Source organism: Pseudophryne corroboree, chromosome 12 (assembly GCF_028390025.1).
Source record: "Pseudophryne corroboree isolate aPseCor3 chromosome 12, aPseCor3.hap2, whole genome shotgun sequence".
NCBI lineage: Eukaryota > Metazoa > Chordata > Amphibia > Anura > Myobatrachidae > Pseudophryne > Pseudophryne corroboree.
Window position 1 is genome coordinate 150,565,753 of NC_086455.1, and position 24,633 is coordinate 150,590,385.

The 24,633-nt window shown below is 45.0% G+C and overlaps 1 protein-coding gene across 1 annotated transcript in view; it reads right to left on the reverse strand.

The window, feature by feature from the left end:
- Positions 1-364: 364 nt before the first annotated feature.
- The window catches only part of ZFYVE26 (zinc finger FYVE-type containing 26), a 138,050-nt gene continuing 113,781 nt past the window's right edge, over positions 365-24,633 (reverse strand). The window contains exons 31-41 of the mRNA XM_063948177.1: positions 19,139-19,359; positions 18,882-19,029; positions 17,519-17,728; positions 16,241-16,459; positions 14,656-14,853; positions 13,152-13,351; positions 11,000-11,141; positions 9,708-9,767; positions 7,885-8,067; positions 4,015-4,059; positions 365-3,674 (exon numbers count right to left, since the gene is read on the reverse strand). Coding sequence (XP_063804247.1) covers positions 3,465-3,674; positions 4,015-4,059; positions 7,885-8,067; positions 9,708-9,767; positions 11,000-11,141; positions 13,152-13,351; positions 14,656-14,853; positions 16,241-16,459; positions 17,519-17,728; positions 18,882-19,029; positions 19,139-19,359 — 1,836 coding nt within the window. The 3' untranslated portion in view covers positions 365-3,464. The remainder of the gene's footprint in view (positions 3,675-4,014; positions 4,060-7,884; positions 8,068-9,707; positions 9,768-10,999; positions 11,142-13,151; positions 13,352-14,655; positions 14,854-16,240; positions 16,460-17,518; positions 17,729-18,881; positions 19,030-19,138; positions 19,360-24,633) is intronic.

Genomic DNA, 24,633 nt, shown 5'->3' on the forward strand with positions numbered 1-24,633 from the left:
GGTGGGATGATGGCAACTATTCGAGGATATGGCGCTGTTTGCATCTCTTTAAAGAAAGTGTAGTTATTAATATTGATAACACCTTCTAAAACTTAAGTTGGATATACACTATAAGATTGTGTTCCCAATCTTTCTGGCTGGAACAAAAATCTGATAATGTATGGGAGTAAATAATAATGGACCATTTGCTCCTAAACACTGGAAAACAGACAAAAATGGGCGTTCAGGCAAATTGGTTGATTGAATTGTTGGTGTTTTTTTTATGGTATTATGTTCTCAAATCAAACATGTGACAAACATGGCATACAATGAATATGGTGAAAATGTAGACATTAAGTATAAAAGTAATGACAAACCACATCAATTTGTGAAATTCTTATTTTATTTGTGGGTTCATCTGTACATTTCTTCATTTTTAACAAAAGATTATTAGCAGATTCACTCACCACAAAGGAAATATTTAAATGAATTTGTAATAAAACGCAAACTATTGATCCAAGAATTAATTTACAAAAGAAGATCATAAAGTGCAAAGATCTCAGTGCAAATCAGTTATTTTGATATACGTAGATTTCAATTTAACCCACAACAATAAAAACCACCACACAACTATGAGAAAAATTGCATAGATTTACTCCCTCAGAAACGTAGAACTCACAAGGTACAGAAATTATGTACACGAATTACATAACTATTACAACCTTTAAGGTTAATGATCTGTGTAGCACACTGCTAGAACGTAAAGGAGCAAGAGACAAAGTGGAGACCAAGATAAGCATTCATATAAAATCTGCCCAGGAGATGATTTGGGGTCAGGCCTGGCCAACATGTGGCTCTCCAGCTGTTGTGAAACTACACATCCCAGCATGCAGTACCACCGTTTTAGCATACTGTAATAGCAAAACTGTACCAGAGCATTCTGGGACTTGTAGTTTCAGCTAGAGAGCCACAGGTTGGCTAGCTCTGGTATTGAAGAACACAGCAGCCTAACACAACTTTCCTGACTATAACTGACCCACAGGTGAAGTGCTGTGTTGTACCCAGTGTGTACCAGAGTTTGCCTATTACTTGTCCCTTACATCCAATTTCCGTAATGTACTCAAGACAGGATTACAATGCAAATAAGAACGCATTCGGTGAAGGGTTACTGGCACACAAACATTACAATACATACATATATATATATATATATACACATTAAGAAACCTTTATGACCCAGAACAGTCTCTTATGAAGACACCATGCTTCCCCAGTGGAGAGTATCCCACTTCCTAATAATCTTATGGTGCTTTCAGGAACACTGCAAACATAGGAGCTGAATGCATATGAATTCCAGAAATTCCACAACTCTTAGGTACATGAGCCCAGAACTGAAACAGGCCTTCAGGAGACCTCTAGCATATATTAAATAATATTCCATTTCAGAAAAAAGAAAAAAATATAATGTACTTCTAGGCAGTGCAATAAAGAATTAATATGATGAATTGTAAAGGCAATCTATATTCATACATAGTTATATTTCATTGTTTAAATGGCACTCATTAGCTGGAAATTACCATCACATTACTTGTTTCCAGCACAATATCACACTATGTGATCTGCAACTAGAACAGATTTTATGGCCTTGACCTGGTGATGGACTAGTGTAGTATTACTGGTATTTATGTGGCTACAACTGTGCCACTGTCACCATCTCTGTATTTCATTACTTTTTAAGCTAAGAGGCTCTAGGACTCTGTACTAGAACAAGTCCCACAATGGTATCCAGGGGGTGACCCCAAAATATCTGCAGTGACCGGAGTCGGGTGCTGCAGTGAGATATTATCCTGCATCTCCAGGCTCCTGTAGCTGAGAAGCAACGCAGTCAGAATCTCCGGGGGCAGCCCAGCTTCTATGGGAATGCTAGGCACGCCGCCAGAGTTATGTAACCTATCTGGAGGAAAGGGTGTCAGGGGGGGGGTTCACTGAGATGGAGCCAGCAATGCAGTCAGAATCTCCAGGGGCAGCCCAGCCTCTCTGGGAATGCTACAAGAGTGATGTAACCTAACCAGAGGAAAGGTGGGGGGGCTTCCCACGAGGCCATGCCCACATAGTGATGCATATGAGAGACCTCCGCAAGGTCACACCCCCTTCCTGAAGTGCCACACGTGTCCTTTTTGATTGCATTTGTTTATGGGCTATGGCAGCACCGGGTGTCACCGATGGCAGCGCTGAATTAATAATAAATGAAGGGTTGTTACTATTCTTTATCCCTTTTAAATAAATAAATGAAAAGAAAAATCCTAAACTCTTTCATCACAGATTTTCTATTCATTAAGGTGCCAGATTCCCTTTTGTTCTTTATAGTTTACCAATAAAAACTGTACATCCAGTAACGGTGCTGTATAATGATGAACCTCTGCAAATGTACTCCAGTCAGAGGAAATTTACCCTGTAAATATCCGGTGAGGAATCAACCCACTGCGAGGAATCAACCCACTGCGAGGAATCAACCCACTGCGAGGCAGCTTCAGAATAGCAATAATATAATAAAACAAAAAAACAACAGAAACACCATCTAACAAAGTGGAAAAGAAGAGCTCAATATCAGAATCCTTATCAGATTAGAAATATATATGTATGTCAATGCTTCAGGTTTAACTATGCACTGGCTTGATTTAGAAGATTCTTTTTAGCTGTCAATATACCACGTTTCCCATATTAGTACATTAAAGCATCTTCTCTATTTCTTCACGCGTCTGTAACGGTAAACACGAAAGATCAGTGGCCACAAGAAGATGGGAGAAAGGTCAAAGCTTGGAGCTGGGACCACAGCCGCCACCTCTATAACCGAACATGTCCGGAGGTCTACTGTACAAGACCCTGATCAAATACTGCAACGATGGTCCTGAGCAGGAGTGTGGCAGGTAGCTTTGCTGTAAACAGGACATTAGTATTGGTCAGTGACAAATAAATCACATAGAGAATTAGATAAACCTCTACTGACCTGATCAGAATTCTGTGCCAGAATATTACATGATGAAACTCACTTTATCTAGTAAATAACAGACACCAACCTACTCATAAAAGTGAATACTAGCATGGCCAAGTAACAAATTACATACAATGTAACTTTCACAAGTATTATAAAAGGTTAGTATAAAAATCTAGAATGCAGGAATACTGTGAGGTAGAGATTTGTTCTGAGGCAACTGTCAACGTATCCAGACATACTCAGAAGCTACTGTACAGGTATTTGATTGGCTGAGACATGTCACATGAAATGTCATTAAGGGAAAATCAATCTCGACTTCCGTTACCTGTATGGTTGCATTAACCATTAATTCTCTTGATCAGCATTTATAACAACACTTTTATGGCATACAATAACATCATTCTCTTCATACGACTTCCAAACAACCATTACAGAAACCTTTCTGTTCATTAATGATGCTACACACTCGTTCTAGATCTGATTGTAGGGTTTACTTCCGTGGGGCCTGGCGCTGCCCTTCCTTTAAAACTGGCGGGTGCTCAACAAGCCACTTGGTGCAGATGCCTTGGACCACTCCATCATTGAGATTATGTGCCGCTTGCCACACTTCCTGTACTAGGTGGATGGCTCTCTCGTGCTCCTGTTTCACAGCAGTCAGGTAGGCAGATCGCATCATACGGCAGGCCAGGAAAGCTTTGATCTGTGGAAGAAGAAGAACAACATTCCGTCACCACGTCAGCCACGGTAAGGTTATAAAGTGTTTAGGGATATACTAGAATGCTTTAGTCATGGCTAATGGACATCTATTTAACAGAGCAGAGTTTTGAAAACCCCTCGTTCAGGGTTTTTCCTAATCCAAAGACAAAAAAGGGATGTTTAGATGGGAATGGGTGAAAAACAGGGACTGTGTCTACAAAAGACAAATTATGTTTTTTACACTGTATTTTTAATTTACATTATAGAATATATTATATGTTTTATAATCATGTTGCAGTACATTTGGCTTCTCGGTAATGGGAAGACTAATTTTTAGTGATTACCTTTGTTTCATCACTTCTCATACTTTGGATAAGCTTCTCAAGTTCCTGGAATATGAGCACAGTAAAATACAATTGTCAAACAAAGAAAAATAATTTTTTTTAAAGAATATGAACAAAAGACAATTTCTCGGCGGCGGCACTCACTGTACTTAGGGCCTAAATCAGACCTGATTGCAGCAACAAATTTGTTCTCTAATGGGCAAAACCATGTGCAGTACAGGGGGGGCAGATATAACGTGCCCCCCTGTGTTTATCCTGTGGATACTGTGGACTTAGGAGAAATAGAGTTATCGACTGTAAGTCTACCATAACTATAGATATATTTTCAATTGTGTACTTTATTCTCATCACCGACACAGTGAAAAAATGCTTGGTGCCCTAGAGATGCCTAGGCTACTGCTTTAGCCGCACAGGAAGAATTGGTTTTACACGCATGCAAGGTCCCAGATGAAGCACAACAGAACTCGTGTGAGGAAAAGCTGCGGCCACTCGCATCTGTGCCTTTTTTACACAGATTTTTGGACTGTGTCACACACAGATGTACAAATGTTGCACATCAAATTGATCAATGTGATCTGGTAATGTAGTTTCTGTAGCATCCGTAAGGGATATTGGGGAGACGATGGGGTATAGACGGGGTCCAAAGGAGCCTGTGCACTTTAAATTTCCTCCCTGGGTGTGCTGGCTCCTCCCCTCTATGCCTCCTCCCACAGGCAGTTTAGAAAAAAGTCCCCTCAGGAGAGAATGCACATCTCTGAGCTCCAGAGAGTTTTCTCCAATTTATTTTTAATGTTTGTTATTTGCGGTATGCTGTTTGGGCAACAGCATACCTGCACCGTGGGAGTTAGGGGGGGCAGTCACCGGCCTTGCGAGGTGCAGAGCCGCTTCCCCGCTGCAGGACCACCATCCTGAGGGGTTGTTGTTCAGCGAGGCACTGCACCTTGGCTGTCACAACCGCAGCACACCGCACACCCCTAACACTGCCTGAAGGTGATAGCTGTGGCGAGTACAAACCGGGGGCCCGCTAGGGGGGTAACCCGGTTCAAAGTGTGGCTGAATGTAAGCGCAGCGTACGGGAACCTCCTGGGGGGGTCCCGCTAGGGTCCCCCGTGTAGACTGGCTGACAGTCGCTTGAACTAGCACTTGTTCTACGTTTTTGAGCAAACGGGAGACAATGCCAGTATAAATAATCACTATAGCTCTGGCACCATTGGAGGGGGCGGAGCTACCTCAGAGCGGGACCAGCGGCATTTTGGCATCTTCCTCTGCTTAATGCAGCCACAGACAGCACACACAGCGCTTCCTCCCTCACAAGCCACGCTGGAACACTGGTACAGGGTGTAGTAAAGGGGGAGAACCGCTATTGTACACTATCTGGGTCTTCTACAGGACAGACATTATTAGTGTTTACTGTGATATAGTTAGCTGTCGGCCTCATTGGGGCTGTACAGCTAGGCGTGTGCTGGTGTCCTTCTCTCTGTGTGTCTCCTCTCACATACAGTAAGGGCACTTACAGTTTTTGCGCACTTTCCCATTTGCTCCTGAAGGTAGGAAATTTTGGGAGGAACCCCCCCCCGGGAGTTGATGTATCAGTCTCTCAACTATCCAAAAAGGCGGTGATGCCTGCCCCGGGCTCCTTTACTATAAAGGATCCTGGAGGTAGGACAATAGAGGCTACACTCAAGTCTATTTACATGACAGCAGGTGTGTCGCAACGGCCGGTCATTGCGGGTTGCTGGATGACCCATGCCATTCATTCATGGGCCACTCAAATTCAGGAGGTCCTCTCCGGGGCTATGACCCTGGTCACTATGGTGACCCTCCTAAAGCACATTCAGGACAATACACAAGTCCTCTGTGATTCTGTCAAAGAGATGGGGAACATTAATGCTAGGAACATTAATGCAGTGTCGACGCCGGGCCTTGTGGTTGCCTCCGTGGATAGCGGACGCAGAATCCAAATGCAGTGTGGAATCCCTCCCCTTTTCAGGGGAATAGCTCTTTAGGGTTGAATTGGATACCTGGATTTCCAAACTTACGGCTTGGAAATCCACGTTTCTCCCCTCTGGGCACTGCCGGCGAGGCGCTCCTACTCAGGGCTGTCTGTACAGTCCTTTCGGTCTCACAGATTTCGATCTAAGGCCAGAGGTGCCTCCAATGCGACTAGAGGCATCAGAGGTAAGTCAAGAAAGCCTGCAAGCACCAGCTCTCAGGAACAGACCACCTTTTCTGCTTCCACTAAGGCCTCAGCATGACGGTGCACACCCACCCCGAGGGGAACTCGAGGTTGGAGCTCGACTGCGTCACTTCAGCTGCATCTGGGAGGCTTCCTGCCAGGATACCTGGGTCAGGAATCTCGTTTCTCAAGGCTACAAGCTGGAGTTAGACAGTGCTCCTCCCCAACGATTTTTCAAATCAAGTTTACCAGCTTTGGAAGATATGCAGGTTACGTTGCAACAGGTCATCCTAAAGTTGGTCCAGTTCCATGTCATTGTTCCAGTACCAGTACCACAAGGAGGAAGGGTTATTACTCCAACCTGTTTGTGGTTCCAAAACCAGACGGTTCGGTAAGACCTATTTTGAATCTAAAGTCCTTCAATCCTTACCTGAAGGTGTTCAAGTTCAAAATAGACTTGCGAGCAGTGATTGCGGGTCTGGAAGAACAGGAATTCATGGTTTCCTTGGATATCAAGGACGCCTACCTCCATATTCTGATTTGGCCACCTCATCAGGCGTACCTGAGGTTTGCCCTGCTGGACGATCACTACCAATTCCAGGCACTGCCCTTCAGCCTGTCCACAGCATCGAGGGTGTTCACAAATGTGATGGCGGAGATGATGTTCCAGCTCTGGGTCCAGGGGGTCAATGTTGTCCCTTACCTGGACGATCTTCTGATCAAAGCAAGACCCAGGGAGCTTTTGTTGCTCCATATCGACCGCACTATCCAACTTCTGTCACGCAATGGGTGGATCCTCAACTTTCAGAAGTCCCACTTGGAGCCAAGTCAGCGGCTCCTGTTCCTGGGGATGTTTCTGGATACTGTGGTCCAGAAGGTGTTCCTACCAGAGGACAAGGTGAGAACACTTCAGGAGATGGTCCGCATGTTGCTCCGACCTACTCGAGTGTCCATCCATCTTTGCATAAGATTGTTGGGAAAGATGGTCACCTCATATGAGGCGATCCAATATGGGAGGTTCCATGCCAGGACTTTTCAGCTGGATCTCCTGAGCAAATGGTCTGGATCACATCTTCAGATGCACCGGATGATGCGGCTGTCGCCTCAGACCAGGATTTCCCTTCCTGTGGTGGCTGCAATCCTCCAATCTCCTGGAAGGCCGGAGTGTCGGGATTCAGGATTGGATCCTCCTCACAACGGATGCAAGTCTGAGACGATGGTGAGCTATCACCCAAGGGGCGCAGTTCCAGGGCAGGTGCTCAGCCCAGGACTTACTCTTTCTCTACGATGTAATCCTGCTGATCGGGGCCGGAGCAGACGCCAGACACCCTCCCTGAAAACGGTTGGTCCCGCCTGCGTTTTTCTGGACACTCCTGTAAAATGGTCAGTTGCCACCCACAAACGGTCTCTTCCTGTCAATCACCTTGCGATCGCTCGTGCGATCACTTTTTTAGCACCATCCTGTCGTTGGGCACCGATGCCCAGTGCAGTCGTCTGACGCACCGGCGCACTGCATGCGCAGTTCAGATCTGATCGCCCGCTGTGACAGCAGCTATCAGGTATGAATTACCCCCTTAGCGCGGAAGTTAACATATTAAGCCTACCGAGAATTCGTTAAGTTTTCACTAAGAAAATCTGGAATGCTAAATGTCTGCTACCCTTCCCCATTACATAGACAACACAGCGCATCTTACGTCAGAAGACAGGTCTGCCATCTCTTCAACACATCTTAGCAGAATCTGATCGCAGTCCTTCTCCGCAGCGATACCAGACTCGCTCACACACTTCACAAGCTGCAGGATTTCGGAGTAATTCTCTTGCTGTACCAGGTGTTTGCACACTTTGCTGTACACTTTAGAGGCATCTAGCTGAAAATCCTGAAAGACCAAAAAGGACAAATGGCAGAAAACTCTGTAGAAAAAAAAGCAAGCATTCTCACTCTACTGCAAAAATACTGTCTGTACGGTAACATTTTGTAACATTCAAGAGTCATATTAAAAAGGACAACACAACCAAAATACTTTCTAAAGTGCATAAATCATAATTAGCTATTTTATTTCTACCTGGCAATGCCTGCAAATTTTTGCTTTTAAAAACATTTACAGGCAGAATTTTAGAATTTGGGAGGTTCTGGACACGTGGTATTGGCACCTTAGAAGATATAGACATGGAAGACACTTGGTGCCATCTTCTTTAGCCTGTCCACAAAATGCAACTGAAATCAGGTGTATATTGAAGATAATTAATACCCACCAACTTGGAATGTTTTTTGTTGAAATATGTCTCCTAGATGTCATAGGGGGGGAATTTAATTAGTGCTGTTTTTTCGACCAGTCAAAAAAAAAAAAAAAAAAAACAATGCACACTTTTCGGACGTTTACATTCCGCCTATTCAATGTCCGTGACCGTTTATTGACTGGTCGAAAATTCCGGCACTGGCGAAAACCACGTGTTTCGGCGAATTCGCGGTGGTTTCCGCCCATTTTTGGGGCAATTTTCGAAAATGGATTAAAAAACGGGCGAAAACTCCAGTTACTGAATAGACACAGGTCGAATTAGTGCCAATTTTCTGACTGCCGGAAAATTCGGCACTAGTTGAATATACCCCTAGAATACAGCCCACTGCCCGTATCTCTTTACAGCAGGATTGGGAACAACACAATAAAAACACATGTGAATACAATATATCATCAGTGAAAGCATTGACCTCATCATAAATAACAGTAAATATAAGATGTGTGTGTGAATGTCAGTCTACGGTCAGCCTGCAGGGGGGCAGGTAGTTTATTGATAATCAGTACATTGGTTCCATATACCCTCCACACATGCCAAATGGAACCAGCATGTTCTGTTACAGACTGGCACTCATGGTATTGCAATGTGGGTGACTTAATAAAACGATGTGCTGCCTGTGGACGGTTAACCAAATGGATCTTCTTTTGGTTGGAAGATTACTACACGCTGATGGTGGTTATCCAATGACTGGATCATTATTGAGAAAGCACAGAATTTGTTAGCTCTGATCATCATCATCATCATCTACAAGTCATATACTTTGCAGTGTTGGGCTAAACGGACACTCTTTCTGCAAATATCACAGAGCATTTGGTAATCTTACCACAGCAAATTAAATTTCCTACATTATTATGGGATCCGGTCAGAATCCCATCAGTCGAAACACCAACGCCGGAATCCCGACAGCACTTGGAATGCCGACACTGTCAACGGTTAGTTTTAGCCTGCTACAAGTCAGGGTTAGTGTTAGGGGGCCAGCGGAAAAAGGTAAGTATACTTACCTTCCCCCTGTCCATAATTTGAACATGGGGATGTCGCTGTCGGTATTCTATCTGCCGGCACCCCAATTCCAACACATTATTACAATTCTATCCTATGAAGTACCTAAACAGGAGAGAGCGCACGGTCCATAACAGGCCAATGTATACGGATACGGGTGTGACTACCAAGACCAGCAGTTTGTACATAGGGGAGAATTCGGCACAGCGTTATTTACTCTTACCTGAATTACTCTAAAAGCGATGCCAAAGCCTTCTTCTACATTCTTCCCATCTAATATGACCTGAAGATGATCAGTGAAGAAAAAAAATAATATGACAAGATATTCTATGTAGTATAATTTATACAAGGGGAAAGAAAAAGGCCATTGACTAGTAACCTCTGCTTGGCTGCATACCTAAAGGGTGATAAATGAAGTCATAAAACAAAACATTAAATGCAAGTATTGGTTCTCCTATCTGGAATCCCAATATGCAGAATGGTAATAAAGACAGGAAAGAAACACGTAAATAATTGCTGCCGTTTCTGTAATAATTTAATCCATGCATCCATTCGGTAGCTGGGATATTATCTATTCTTTGGGCAGCAATCCAAATAAATTAAAGATGTCACCATTAGCCAGGTATAACAGTTAGGAGCTGACTAACTTGCACTTTATCACTCTTTGAGGCTTAGTACATCTCCCCCTTAGAAGTCTTTAGGATAACGCCCAACCAGCAGTAAATACCTCATGTTTTTATAGCGCAGCTGCCATGGAACCTGCTTCCACATGGACCTGCAACTGACATTTCCAGCTAACGGCCAATTGAAATTTGCGTTTAGAAAACATTAGGGAAGCGGGGGAGCGATGCTGACAACTGAGTTATGGCGTTCATGGTCAAGGAACAGCTCTGATGGGAGTCAGGGAGGAGAGAATCAGTGCGATCTTTCATTCTTAGTAGCATTGGGACTGAAAAAAAACGTTGTTTTCATCTTTCTATGGCAGTGGTTCTCAAACTCGGTCCTCAGGACCCCACACGGTTCACGTTTTCCTTATCCCCCAGCAGCTGCTCTGTGTATCACCAACTGTCACATTTTAAAAATCTACAGGTGACCTGCAAAACATGAACCATGTGGGGTCCTGAGGACCGGGTTTGAGAACCTGTGTTCTATGGCGAAGATTCAATTACCTGAGCTATTTACCACACGGGTAAAGCTCCAGGTTTAAAGTCCAGAGCTATTCACTTTGCATTTTCCCAATTCGGCAACCCATAGATTTGGCGTTCCGTCCTGGAGTCTGAGTTTCCTTGTGTAAGCCCCAGAGGGTACATTTACTGCTCAGTTTCTTCACAGCTCCAGAGGAAACTTCTAAGGGCAACTTCTGTTTTAGTACTCTTTAGAAGGTTTGATATTTATACCTCCCAAGTCTCCGTATCCAAATATTACTGAGATAAGTCTCAGAAAAGGACAGTGTAAATGGGTTTGTTCATTATACACGTGCCAGTTTTTTTTAAAGCAAAACGGATAGAAACTTACCCTACAGGCTACATCTACCATCATGGAGCTGTTTCCAAAAAGTGTGGGAGGGGGGCTGTTATAGACTTGGGCAGTCTCCAAACTCTCACATCTCCGTAGGAACCTGGTGATCTCCATCTGAAGCTCAACAGTGTTGATGTGTCTATAAAACAAAACAGTCTGTAATAGACACTATGGGGGAGATTCAAATGTTTGAAAAGTCGGTTGGGTGTCTGTTTTTCCCTGTCTATTAGATAGGAAAAAAAAGAGACTCCCAACTGACTTTTCAAACATTTGACTCTTCCCCTATGAATTTCTTGTCTGCTTTGACTCTGGGGGCATGTTTATTTCTTCCAGCTCACAGACACTAATTAAGAAAAAAAGGAAAGTAAAACTGACAATATCTATATTTGATGCTGTTTTCTCAGAGCATTCAGCGCATATTCAGGTTCTAAGTACAGTATTTGGCGCAATTCACAGAACACCTAAAGCAGGGGTTTTCAACAAGCGGCCCTCCACCTGCTGTGGAACTACACATCCCAGCATGCCCTGCCAAAGTTTTTGCATTTCCTAATAGCAAAACTGTGGCAGTGCATGCTGGTATGTGTAGTTCTTCAACAGCTGGAGGGCCGCATGTTGTATATACCTGCCCCACAGAATAATGTGCAAAGACCTCAGAGAGAGAGAGAAGAAAAAAAAAAGAACATATCTGTTAAAGATATACTTGACCTACAAACGGAGGTGTCACAAGCAAATGCGGACTGCACACGGGTGTCACCCTCAGAGGGTGACATTATCGTGAGCACCCGGCTGCTGTCACAGGGGGCAGCTGCTGGACATGCCTCCGGAGTGATGTAATTGGGGGCTTCCCTCGAGGTCACCCCCCCTTTCGGCAAGACCACGCCCCAGGATTGAGGACAATGAGGGCCACCTGTAAAAATAAGCCCCTTTATGCTAGGCTACGCCTCATTATTAGGTATGCACGCCGAAGACACATCTGTTGTCACAAGCCCAGTGACCCCTCTACCTACAAATGGTCCATACAAAGACAGTAAATAGGGCATACATCTCTCCTGCTCAAAGGGTAGTATTTTATAGAACCTGCTCTAATGTAAACACCAAAACGCCACTGTCATACGCAATGTGGGACTACTAAAATAATAGACAAATTCTGGACTAAAACTAAAGCCTATATTAATAGTCATTTGAGTTTTCTTAGGGAAAAAATGTTGAACCCTTACCGTTTCCCAACTTCAAACAAGAAGAATATCCCACAGAAGAGGAGGGGACCCGTGTGCAGACTCCGTGTGTGGGCCCCCTCCTCTCCCGTAGCCGTCGCGCCGCTGCTAGCGCTCTGAGCGCTGCAGACTCTGGCACAGAGTCTACAGCGCATTTGCAGGACTCCGAAAAATGGCCGCCGAGCCATTTTTCAGAGTCCTGCGCATTCGCTGTAGATCTCTAGTGGTCAGTGCGCTAGCAGCGGCACAACGGCTACGGGAGAGGAGGGGCCCCCCACACGGTCAGCAATGGACTCCAGAAGGTAAGTATAGTAGAAATGAGTGCAGTGTGTGTGGTGTGGGCGCCCCCGGGACTTACACACTGCACCCATTCTAGAAACGCCAATGTATGTGCCGATACGTTCAATAACATACAACACAGAAAACATTAAGCGTTCAGAGATGGGAGGTTCTCTTGAGATTAAAGATCCTCCTAGACTTGGAGTTGCCATTGCAAACAGTGAACTTAACCCTCCTGTCAAACGTCTACAAGTGGACAAACCTAAAGCATATGTAAAATTAAAGTGACAAGGACGGCCAGTGTGCAGAGACAAGGAGCAGGCACCCCGGGGACTGCAATGTCCCTCCAACCACCGGTTAAAACCACTGGTGCCATAGGCGGTGCTTCCATCTGATACCCATTACCTTACTGTGGGAAAATTGAGCTTCATTTGCATGGGGAGTGTATGTGTGTGGAAGAGGAACTCTTCCTCCACCGCTCATACTTTATCACTCACAGAGCGTCACTGACCAAATCACCTGCCTGAAATCCTTGTGACCCGGCTTTTCATAGAGAGTTCTGCTCATTGCACAAGGGAACAGTGATATAACAAGAGGCGGAATGGGACAGATAAAAGAGGATAGAGCGGACACAAAGTGATAGGGGTTTCAAGTACCTGGAAATATCACTTGCAGACATCTTTTTTCTAAACGTATCAAATGACTTCCTTCTGTTGCTTCTGGACACCTCTTGTAAGTAGATCTTCAAATGTTCCTTGGATTTTGCCAGCCACTGCTGGTTGTCCCCCAAGTCACGGTAGCTTTTGGCTTTGTGAGAGAAAAAATGTATGCAGGTCATAGCTGCCCGCACGTGGTCCTGTTGGAGAAAGTCAGTAAGAAAGAAGGAATGGAAATGGAGCAGAAGTCTTACTGGTTTAGTTCTTATTGTCATAGCGGAACTTGTCCGTACGCCAATGGAAAAATATTTTTTTTAAAAAGAGGAGAAATTGGCGCAACAGCTAAACATTCACCACAGTTAAAATGAGTCTTAAAAAATATTACAGTGTAGGAGATCACTAACAGGTTTAACTTGATGGACAAATTGTCTTTTTTCAACTTCAGAAAATATGTTACTATGTTACGTGCCCAAATTGATGCTCAATTGGAAACAGTGGTCAACCTATTGTGGACAGTGCACTATGCCTTGTCACTTATATTAAATGGAATGTCCTCCTCTTGACAAATTGTTAACCCTACCCCCATCCGGACAAGCAGATCTACTATGTTCCTCATTGGTGCTATTGCCAAAATGTATCTTTCCTTCCCCAAGCATCATGAGAAGAATTTCCAAAGGAAAAAAACTTCTAGCAGCTACAGTATTGCATTCAGTTAGATGTTTTTGATAGCAGCAAACCCACGCCATCTAAAATTTCTGTTACCGATAATTTTGGGAGGTTAAAACTAAATTTTTCATGTCATGTTAATTGCTGATCAAGAAGTTTAAGTGAACTTCATCTATACAACAAATGGTTCAGTGACACTGCAGACCCTCCGCCCGTGGTTCCAATGTTCTAAGATATACAAAAAGACCCGAAAAGTAGCAACTCGGCCATATGAACAAGTTCTCCTGTAAGACTAGTTATACTCCAAAATAGCAAAGCATTATAAGGTCCCAACTAACATACATTTTGGCTATTTTGGAATAAAGCAACCCTACAGGAGAACGTATTTCTTCTTTTGACAGAGTTGTGGCTTTTAGTCCTTTTTGGGCAAGTGGTAATGGTTGGTGATAGTGAAGGTGCAATCGGTTGGGGTGGACAGACTCACGATCAAAAAGTCATGTAACCTTTTAAAAGCAGAAATCAATGTGTAAGAAATAATTGTTGCCTTCCACCAACAAACCCATCAATGACATGTAGGAAGGTGGTCTTCCTCTAGAACAGGGGTGTGCAATAAGCAGGCCCACCAGCTGCTCTGGATCTACACATGCCAGCAAGCCCTGACAGTTTTGCTATCAGGGCATGCTAAAACTGAGGCAAGGCATGCTGGGATGTGTAGTTTGACAGCAGCTGGAGAGCTGCTTATTGGCCACCCTGCTCTAGAAGATCTAAAGCTTTGCACTGTAATCCCACAAAGTAGTTCCAGAAAACAGATGTGACGCCTGAACACTGACGAACTTACTTTCATGAACTGCTGAAGTTCATACAATATGTTGTAGTAGTTTTTCTGCTGGAGATGTTTGCAGGCGTTAATGAGATAGATGCTCCAGCTTTCCAGACTGGGATCTATGGACTCTAACATAGCTTCAAGTGTTTGCAACTTCCCGCTTTCATAGCTGGGCACAAAAATGCCTTCAATGAAAATTTCTCCTGGACATTCCTGCATAGAGACCAGATAACACAGCGAAAGTAAGAGACCACTCAGAGCATCACTAATACACATGATTACATTGCTGATTAATGATTAATAGGTAATCCTATTCCTTTAGAAATTCTTTGTTGCATGAAAAAAGGTCCAAAAACGTATAACATAAGCAATCTACATAACTCGCTAATGTCCGTCCCTCCTCCGATATGAATGTAGAGTGCGAGCCTGGGTGTCTGCCAAAGTGCAGTGATTGGCAGGACCGACATTAGCCAGAGAGGACCTGCAAGGAACAGTGTAGGTATGCAGCCGCACGAGAGAGGGGGCGGGATGGAGTGTGCGAGGGAAGGGGGGGGGGGGGCGGGATGGAGTGTGCGAGGGAAGGGGGGGGGGGCAGGACGGCCGAGTAGGTGGTCTGAGGTGACCTGCTATATGCCGGGGCCCTTATAAGAAAAAAATAACAATCAATGGCAAGTTTGTTGCTCATTTCTGAAGAGATGTAAGAAATACAGGCGTTTCCTTCATATAAGAACGCCAATAAACTATTATATTTTATATAATATTGTATTTGGCCAAATATCCCCAGCTAGTAAACCAAATGGCTTGTACTTTAACAGATTTAGGGGACATGTACTAAGCAGTGATAAAAGTGGGGAAGTGAGCCAGTGGAGAAGCTTCCCATGGCAACCAATCAGCTGCTCTGTATACTTTTACAGTATGCAAATTATAAATGTTGCGTCAATGCTGATTGGTTGCCATGGGCAACTTCTCCACTGGCTCACTTCTCCACTTTTATCACTGCTTAGTACATGTCCCTCTTAGTGAGATACCCTCACCAGTGCTGTACCCGCATCATGAAGGCTTGCGTCTTACAGAAGTTATAATATAAACCGCCTGCCCTAAAAGGCTGTTGTGTTTGACAGATGACGGTCCCTGTTTTCCCAGTTAGTTCCATGAACATCCTCACAATACAGACCAACTATTTACTAACTTCCCTTGACTGACAGCCTAAGGGAAACATCTGGTAGTAGCACCCAAATGACATGGATTCTCTGGCATGGGAATACCAGTGTTACATTAGTTGTGCAGAAACAGGTTTATTGAAATACATACTATGCCATCCTGGGATTACCCTATAATCCCATGCTTTGATAAACTGTGCACTGTAGGACTAGAACACCACAGAATTACATACACACAAGATCTTTATAGCCCATTCCTTACTGCTGCTGTACCATACATCCTAAGCACTAACAGTTGGGTATGAGGAGAGACGCTGAACTTTACCCCCGTGACAGGGAATTCCCACTGATCAGATGATAATGACAATGACTTTGGACACTTGTCAAGAATAATAATCCAAAAACATTTTTTAGTAAATTAATTAAATTGACCATTTTACCTTGTTTAATAAATGCAGCAATGCATCTCGCATGAGGTCGTGTCTCATATAGAACTGTATGATTCCCAGGTTCGTACCATAGGTGTGCAGATAATACAGGCACTCCTGGTAACAGGTGTTATTTTGAAACTTCCCTTCAGGCATCATCTCATACCATATGCAGCGCGCTTTCAGGGTGACTTCCAGTTCTTTTAAAGTGGCAAAATATTCGTCGTCTTTCTGCAAGGAAACAAAAGTCCTACTTACAAAATGAAATGACAATGGGGGTCATTCCGAGTTGATCGCTTGCTGTTTTTAACAGCCGTGCAAACGCTATGCCGCTTCCCACTGGGAGTGTATTTTAGCTTAGCAGAAGTGCGAACGAAAGGATCGCAGAGCGGCTGCAAAGTTTTTTCGTGCAGTTTTAGAGTAGCTCAGACCTACTCAGCGCTTGCGATGACTTCAGACTGTTCAGTTCCTGTTTTGACATCACAAACACGCCCTGCGTTCGCCCAGACATTCCTGCGTTTTTCCTGGCATGCCTGCATTTTTTCGAACACTCCCTGAAAACGGTCAGTTTACACCCAGAAATGCCCACTTCATGTCAATCACTCTGCGGCCAGCAGTGCGACTGAAAAGCTTCGCTAGACCTCGTGTGAAACTACATCGTTCGTTGTAATAGTACGTCGCGCGTGCGCACTGCGCCGCATACGCAGAAGTGTCTTTTTTTGCCTCATCGCTGTGCAGCGAACGAATGCAGCTAGCGATCAACTCGGAATGACCACCAATGGCCGATGCTGCGAGACACAGACTAATAGAGGTTTCTACACATGAACTAATGCAGACTTTACGCTGGTCACACATGCCGAAATATCACTGTACTGGTTCAATATCTGCAGGTGCGTGGCATAAACGTGATTACGTTACCAGAGAATTATTCAATAGAAATTAACTGCATTGTTTGTAGGTGCTTGTTGTAGAGAAGGTCAATCACAAGAGGTCTATCCTGATTGTCTCTCCTGTCTATTGTTACAGAGACCAATTTTAGGAGAGAAGCATATCAACTAGATTCTTGTAAAGCTGTGTGTGTAGTTATCTACCGAGAGCAATGACCAGCACCAGTGAGAAAGCAGTGCGCTATGAAATCCACAAGCACACATGCAATATAACTAAACTCAACTAATGCTGCTCGCTGGACAGTGCTAGCCATTGCAATAAACAAGGTACTAATAAACTAGCTACTGTGGCTGTACATAATCCATATGTTACTATGAGTATCTGCATGAGTTCAAGCCTTACCACCAGCAGAATGGGTTTGGCTGCAGATTCCAGGTGTTGAACAACATCTTCCAGAAGCTTCGATCCAATATTCTTTTGGTTCAGATCTAAGGGAGCTTTTATGCACCTGCTGAATTTCTCCCTAGCTCCAACCAAATTGTCAGACTTCAGACAGGCCATGCCCCAAGCGTGCCACACACCAGAAGGGTCCAGCCCGGTCTTTGTAGATACCTGTTAGAAAGTTAGATAAAAACAGTAAAGCTAAAGCACGCATCAGATAAATGCAGTGAGCGCGCATCAAATACAGTGAGGGCGCATCAGATAAATGCAGTAAGGGCGCATCAGATAAATGCAGTAAGGGCGCACCAAAGACATACAGTAAGGGCGCACCAAAGACATACAGTAAGCGCGCACCAGAGACATACAGTAAGCGCGCACCAGATCAATACAGTAAGCACGCACCAGAGACATACAGTAAGCGCGCACCAGAGACATACAGTAAGCGCGCACCAGAGACATACAGTAAGCGCGCACCAGAGACATACAGTAAGCGCGCACCAGAGAAATACAGTACAGTAAGCACGCACCAGAGAAATACAGTAGCACGCATCAGAGAAATGCAGTAAGCACGCATCAGAGAAATACAGTAAGCACGCACCAGAGAAATACAGTAAGCACGCACCAGAGAAATACAGTAAGCACGCATCAGAGAAATACAGTAAGCACACATCAGAGAAATACAGTAAGCACGCATCAGAGAAATACAGTAAGCACACATCAGAGAAATACAGTAAGCACGCATCAGAGAAATACATAGGATTTGTATAGAATAATGCACACAGACATAGGACAGAAGGCATGCACCAGCAGATCCATCCAGTCTGCCCAATAACTCCTACTCTCCGTTTTTTGCTAGGATGTTCTTTTTAGGAACTCTTTACATTCTTTACAGTTCTGCGCACTCACGCGAGCCATGCATTCTGAAACAGCATGCAGCCAATCACTTTGCTCGGTGTACTATGTTGACTGGATAACAACCATGGTACAATAAATCAGTGTGTAACTAGTCACAGAAGAGAGCAATGATAAACCCTAAATAAACCAATATAATGGCTTCTATAAAAAGTAAGAGCAGTCACACATTAGAGCCGCTGATTGAAGTGTCTCTTTCTACCCTGTTCCCTATTCCCTACACATTAGAGTCCACTGTATCTTGATAAAGCCTGTGCACCTTTTTTATTGATCTAAAGTGTGTTAGTTTTCATGCATTTTACCTATTAGCACATAGGCTTGACCGAGCCCTTAAGGAAAAATGTCTGGATTTCTTGAACTGAAAGTAGACTATGAGAAGGAGAGATCACACACAGACCTATTGACACTGTACCTCTATTGCTAAATTATAGTACTCCGCTTCCAAGAGTTGATTTCTTAATCGCACTACCGCTGCTGGTCTAACCATCTCATCCAGTGAGGGAACGTCCTGGTAGGAGGCTGCAACTAAGATCTTCAGTAAATCCACTTTGCTGCTGTAACTGATACAAAGAAGAAGCTTTTGCCATTAAAAGGAGGATTCACAATGGTCTCACATTGCTGGATGGTAATGTGAGTAATTCACCCCATGGTCAGTGATCATCTACTTACCTGTCACACAGTGCGAGGTCGTGACTCCTTGCTGCCTTGACAAAAATCATCTTAGCGCTGAACAGCAAACTTTTCATGATATCCAGGAGAAGGCGGCTGTCCATCTCGGGGTTAGTCAGACTCTGTGATAAGATGCAGCAGCGCTCGATCAGCTTGAAGCCACATTCATCACTCTTCGAGTGCAAGTTAAGGATGGCAGAGCATAGTGACGCACTCGGAGCCTGCGGATCATGATCATGAAACACACACACATAAATTACAGATAGACTCAGTCGCATGCAAATATACGGGTGTCTCATATCAAATAAACCAGTGCCGTCTCGTGAAGCAGTTTTGTTGCATCTGAGTGCGGGTGTAGTATGGTTCGCCGGCGGCCAGTATACCGGCGCCAGGATTCCGACTGCCGGCATATTGACAGCTGGGTGAGCGCAAATGAGCCCCTTGTGGGCTCGCTGCGCTCGCCACGCTGCGGGCATGGTGGCGCGCCACGCTATTTATTCTCCCTCCAGGGGGGGGGGGTCGTGGACCCAAAAGAGGGAGAATAGGTGTCGGTATGCCGGGTGTCGGGATTCCGGCGCCGGTATACTGAGCGCTGGGATCTCAACAGCCGGTATAATACCACCCCTGAGTGCGACTAAGACGCAGAAAACCCGCAAAAAAGATGCCGCAGCGCTCTGCGCTGTCCACTTGCATCAGACATCTCGCACTGCATGGCTAAATGTATAAGGAGGACACAGATGATCACCTTCCTATCTAAAGGAAGAGTGAAAAATTGACTATTTCCTTCTTAAGACTTATGACAGTTATACTAACTATACTATATACACTAACACTGTATACAGAGCTGCAGGAATCTGAAGGAAGAAGAGTACTGTATACAAAATTATTTTCCTAATTTTGTAGGTTTTACACCTTTTTTTGTTTTGTAGAATATGCTTCTTAGACCATATTAAAAAACCATTAAGGATTTAATTTAATAGTAAAAAGATTCCTTTAAGGTAAGAATTATCAGTACCATGCCCTGTTTCAACATTTAACTGACATTTTTTTTCTAAAAAACGCTCAGAAATTGGCGCTTTTTAAAATGTGCGACTTAGGTAAAGAACATGTATTTAAATTTTTCCGAAATGATTGTATTTAAAAAAAATATATATATTTTTTTTTATAGATTTGTAAAATAAGATTTTACTTACCGATAAATCTATTTCTCGTAGTCCGTAGTGGATGCTGGGACTCCGTCAGGACCATGGGGATTAGCGGCTCCGCAGGAGACAGGGCACAAAAATAAAAGCTTTAGGACTAGGTGGTGTGCACTGGCTCCTCCCCCTATGACCCTCCTCCAAGCCTCAGTTAGGATACTGTGCCCGGACGAGCGTACACAATAAGGAAGGATTTTGAATCCCGGGTAAGACTCATACCAGCCACACCAATCACACCGTACAACTTGTGATCTGAACCCAGTTAACAGTATGACAAACGTAGGAGCCTCTGAACAGACGGCTCACAACAATAACAACCCGATTTTTTTGTAACAATAACTATGTACAAGTATTGCAGACAATCCGCACTTGGGATGGGCGCCCAGCATCCACTACGGACTACGAGAAATAGATTTATCGGTAAGTAAAATCTTATTTTCTCTGACGTCCTAGTGGATGCTGGGACTCCGTCAGGACCATGGGGATTATACCAAAGCTCCCAAACGGGCGGGAGAGTGCGGATGACTCTGCAGCACCGAATGAGAGAACTCCAGGTCCTCTTTAGCCAGGGTATCAAATTTGTAGAATTTTACAAACGTGTTCTCCCCCGACCACGTAGCTGCTCGGCAGAGTTGTAATGCCGAGACCCCTCGGGCAGCCGCCCAAGATGAGCCCACCTTCCTTGTGGAATGGGCCTTGATAGATTTAGGCTGTGGCAGGCCTGCCACAGAATGTGCAAGTTGAATTGTGCTACAAATCCAACGAGCAATCGTCTGCTTAGAAGCAGGAGCACCCAGCTTGTTGGGTGCATACAGTATAAACAGCGAGTCAGATTTTCTGACTCCAGCCGTCCTTGAAATATATATTTTCAATGCCCTGACAACGTCCAGCAACTTGGAATCCTCCAAATCGCTAGTAGCCGCAGGCACCACAATAGGCTGGTTCAGGTGAAACGCTGAAACCACCTTAGGCAGAAACTGAGGACGCGTCCGCAGTACTGCCCTGTCCGAATGGAAAATCAGATATGGGCTTTTATACGATAAAGCCGCCAATTCTGACACTCTCCTGGCTGAAGCCAGGGCCAGTAGCATGGTTACTTTCCATGTAAGATATTTCAAATCCACCGATTTGAGTGGCTCAAACCAATGGGATTTGAGAAAATCCAAAACTACATTAAGATCCCACGGAGCCACTGGGGGCACAACCGGGGGCTGTATATGTAGTACTCCTTTTACAAAAGTCTGGACTTCAGGAACTGAAGCCAATTCTTTCTGGAAGAAAATCGACAGGGCCGAAATTTGAACCTTAATGGACCCTAATTTGAGGCCCATAGACAATCCTGTTTGCAGGAAATGTAGGAATCGACCCAGTTGAAATTCCTCCGTCGGGGCCTTCCTGGCCTCACACCACGCAACATATTTTCTCCAAATGCGGTGATAATGTTGTGCAGTCACCTCCTTCCTGGCTTTTACCAGAATTCGGCGTTCAACCGCCATGCCGTCAAACGCAGCCGCGGTAAGTCTTGGAATAGACACGGTCCCTGCTGAAGCAGGTCCCGTCTTAGAGGTAGAGGCCACGGATCTTCCGTGAGCATCTCCTGAAGTTCCGGGTACCAAGTTCTTCTTGGCCAATCCGGAGCCACGAGTATCGTTCTTACTCCCCTTTGCCGTATAATTCTCAGTACTTTTGGTATGAGAGGCAGAGGAGGAAACACATACACTGACTGGAACACCCACGGTGTTACCAGAGCGTCCACAGCTATTGCCTGAGGGTCTCTTGACCTGGCGCAATACCTGTCCAGTTTTTTGTTGAGGCGGGACGCCATCATATCCACCTTTGGTTTTTCCCAACGGTTCACAATCATGTGGAAGACTTCTGGATGAAGTCCCCACTCTCCCGGGTGTAGATCGTGTCTGCTGAGGAAGTCCGCTTCCCAGTTGTCCACTCCCGGAATGAACACTGCTGACAGTGCTATCACATGATCTTCCGCCCAGCGAAGAATCCTTGCAGCTTCTGCCATTGCCCTCCTGCTTCTTGTGCCGCCCTGTCTGTTTATGTGGGCGACTGCCGTGATGTTGTCCGACTGGATCAACACCGGCTGACCCTGAAGCAGGGGTTTTGCCAGGCTTAGAGCATTGTAAATCGCTCTTAGCTCCAGTATATTTATGTGAAGAGACATCTCCAGGCTTGACCACACTCCCTGGAAGTTTCTTCCCTGTGTGACCGCTCCCCAGCCTCTCAGACTGGCATCCGTGGTCACCAGGACCCAGTCCTGTATGCCGAATCTGCGGCCCTCTAACAGATGAGCACTCTGCAACCACCACAGAAGAGACACCCTTGTCCGTGGAGACAAAGTTATCCGCTGATGCATCTGCAGATGCGATCCGGACCATTTGTCCAGCAGATCCCACTGAAAAGTTCGTGCGTGGAATCTGCCGAATGGAATCGCTTCGTAAGAAGCCACCATTTTTCCCAGGACTCTTGTGCATTGATGCACAGACACTTTTCCTGGTTTTAGGAGGTTCCTGACAAGTTCGGATAACTCCCTGGCTTTCTCCTCCGGAAGAAACACCTTTTTCTGAACCGTGTCCAGAATCATTCCCAGGAACAGCAGACGTGTCGTCGGGGTCAATTGAGATTTTGGAAAATTCAGAATCCACCCGTGCTGTTGCAGCACTACTTGGGTTAGTGCTACTACGTCCCCCAGCTGTTCTCTGGACCTTGCCCTTATCAGGAGATCGTCCAAGTAAGGGATAATTAATACGCCTCTTCTTCGCAGAAGAATCATCATTTCGGCCATTACCTTGGTAAAGACCCGAGGTGCCGTGGACAATCCAAACGGCAGCGTCTGAAACTGATAATGACAGTTTTGCACCACGAACCTGAGGTACCCTTGATGTGAAGGGCAAATTGGGACATGCAGGTAAGCATCCTTGATGTCCAGGGACACCATAAAGTCCCCTTCTTCCAGATTCGCTATCACTGCTCTGAGTGACTCCATCTTGAACTTGAATTTTTGTATGTACAGGTTCAAAGATTTCAGATTTAGAATAGGTCTTACCGAGCCGTCCGGCTTCGGTACCACAAATAGTGTGGAATAATACCCCTTTCCCTGTTGTAGGAGGGGTACCTTGACTATCACCTGCTGAGAATACAGCTTGTGAATGGCTTCCAATACCGTCGCCCTGTCTGAGGGAGACGTTGGCAGAGCAGACTTTAGGAACCGGCGAGGGGGAGACTTCTCGAATTCCAACCTGTAACCCTGAGATACTACCTGCAGGATCCAGGGGTCCACCTGTGAGTGAGCCCACTGTGCGCTGAAATTCTTGAGTCGACCCCCCACCGCCCCTGAGTCCGCTTGTAAAGCCCCAACGTCATGCTGAGGGCTTTGCAGAAGCCGGGGAGGGCTTCTGCTCCTGGGAGGGAGCTGCTTGGTGCACTCTCTTACCCTTTCCTTTGCCTCGGGGCAGATATGACTGTCCTTTTGCCCTCTTGTTCTTATAGGAACGAAAGGACTGCGGCTGAAAAGACGGTGTCTTTTTCTGTTGGGAGGGGACCTGAGGTAAAAAGGTGGATTTCCCGGCTGTTGCCGTGGCCACCAAATCCGATAGACCGACCCCAAATAATTCCTCCCCTTTATACGGCAATACTTCCATATGCCGTTTGGAATCCGCATCACCTGACCACTGTCGCGTCCATAAACTTCTTCTGGCAGATATGGACATCGCACTTACTCTCGATGCCAGAGTGCAAATATCCCTCTGAGCATCTCGCATATAAAGAAAAGCATCCTTTAATTGCTCTATAGTCAATAAAATACTGTCCCTATCCAGGGTATCAATATTTTCAGTCAGGGAATCCGACCAAACCACCCCAGCACTGCACATCCATGCAGAGGCGATGGCTGGTCGCAGTATAACACCAGTATGAGTGTATATACTTTTCAGGGTAGTTTCCAGCCTCCTATCAGCTGGATCCTTGAGGGCGGCCGTTTCAGGAGACGGTAACGCCACTTGTTTTGATAAGCGTGTGAGTGCCTTATCCACCCTAGGGGGTGTTTCCCAGCGCGCCCTAACCTCTGGCGGGAAAGGATATAATGCCAATAACTTCTTTGAAATTAGCAGTTTTCTATCGGGGTTAACCCACGCTTCATCACACACTTCATTCAATTCCTCTGATTCAGGAAAAACTACAGGTAGTTTTTTCAGACCCCACATAATACCCCTTTTTGTGGTACTTGCAGTATCAGAGATATGCAAAGCCTCCTTCATTGCCGTGATCATATAACGTGTGGCC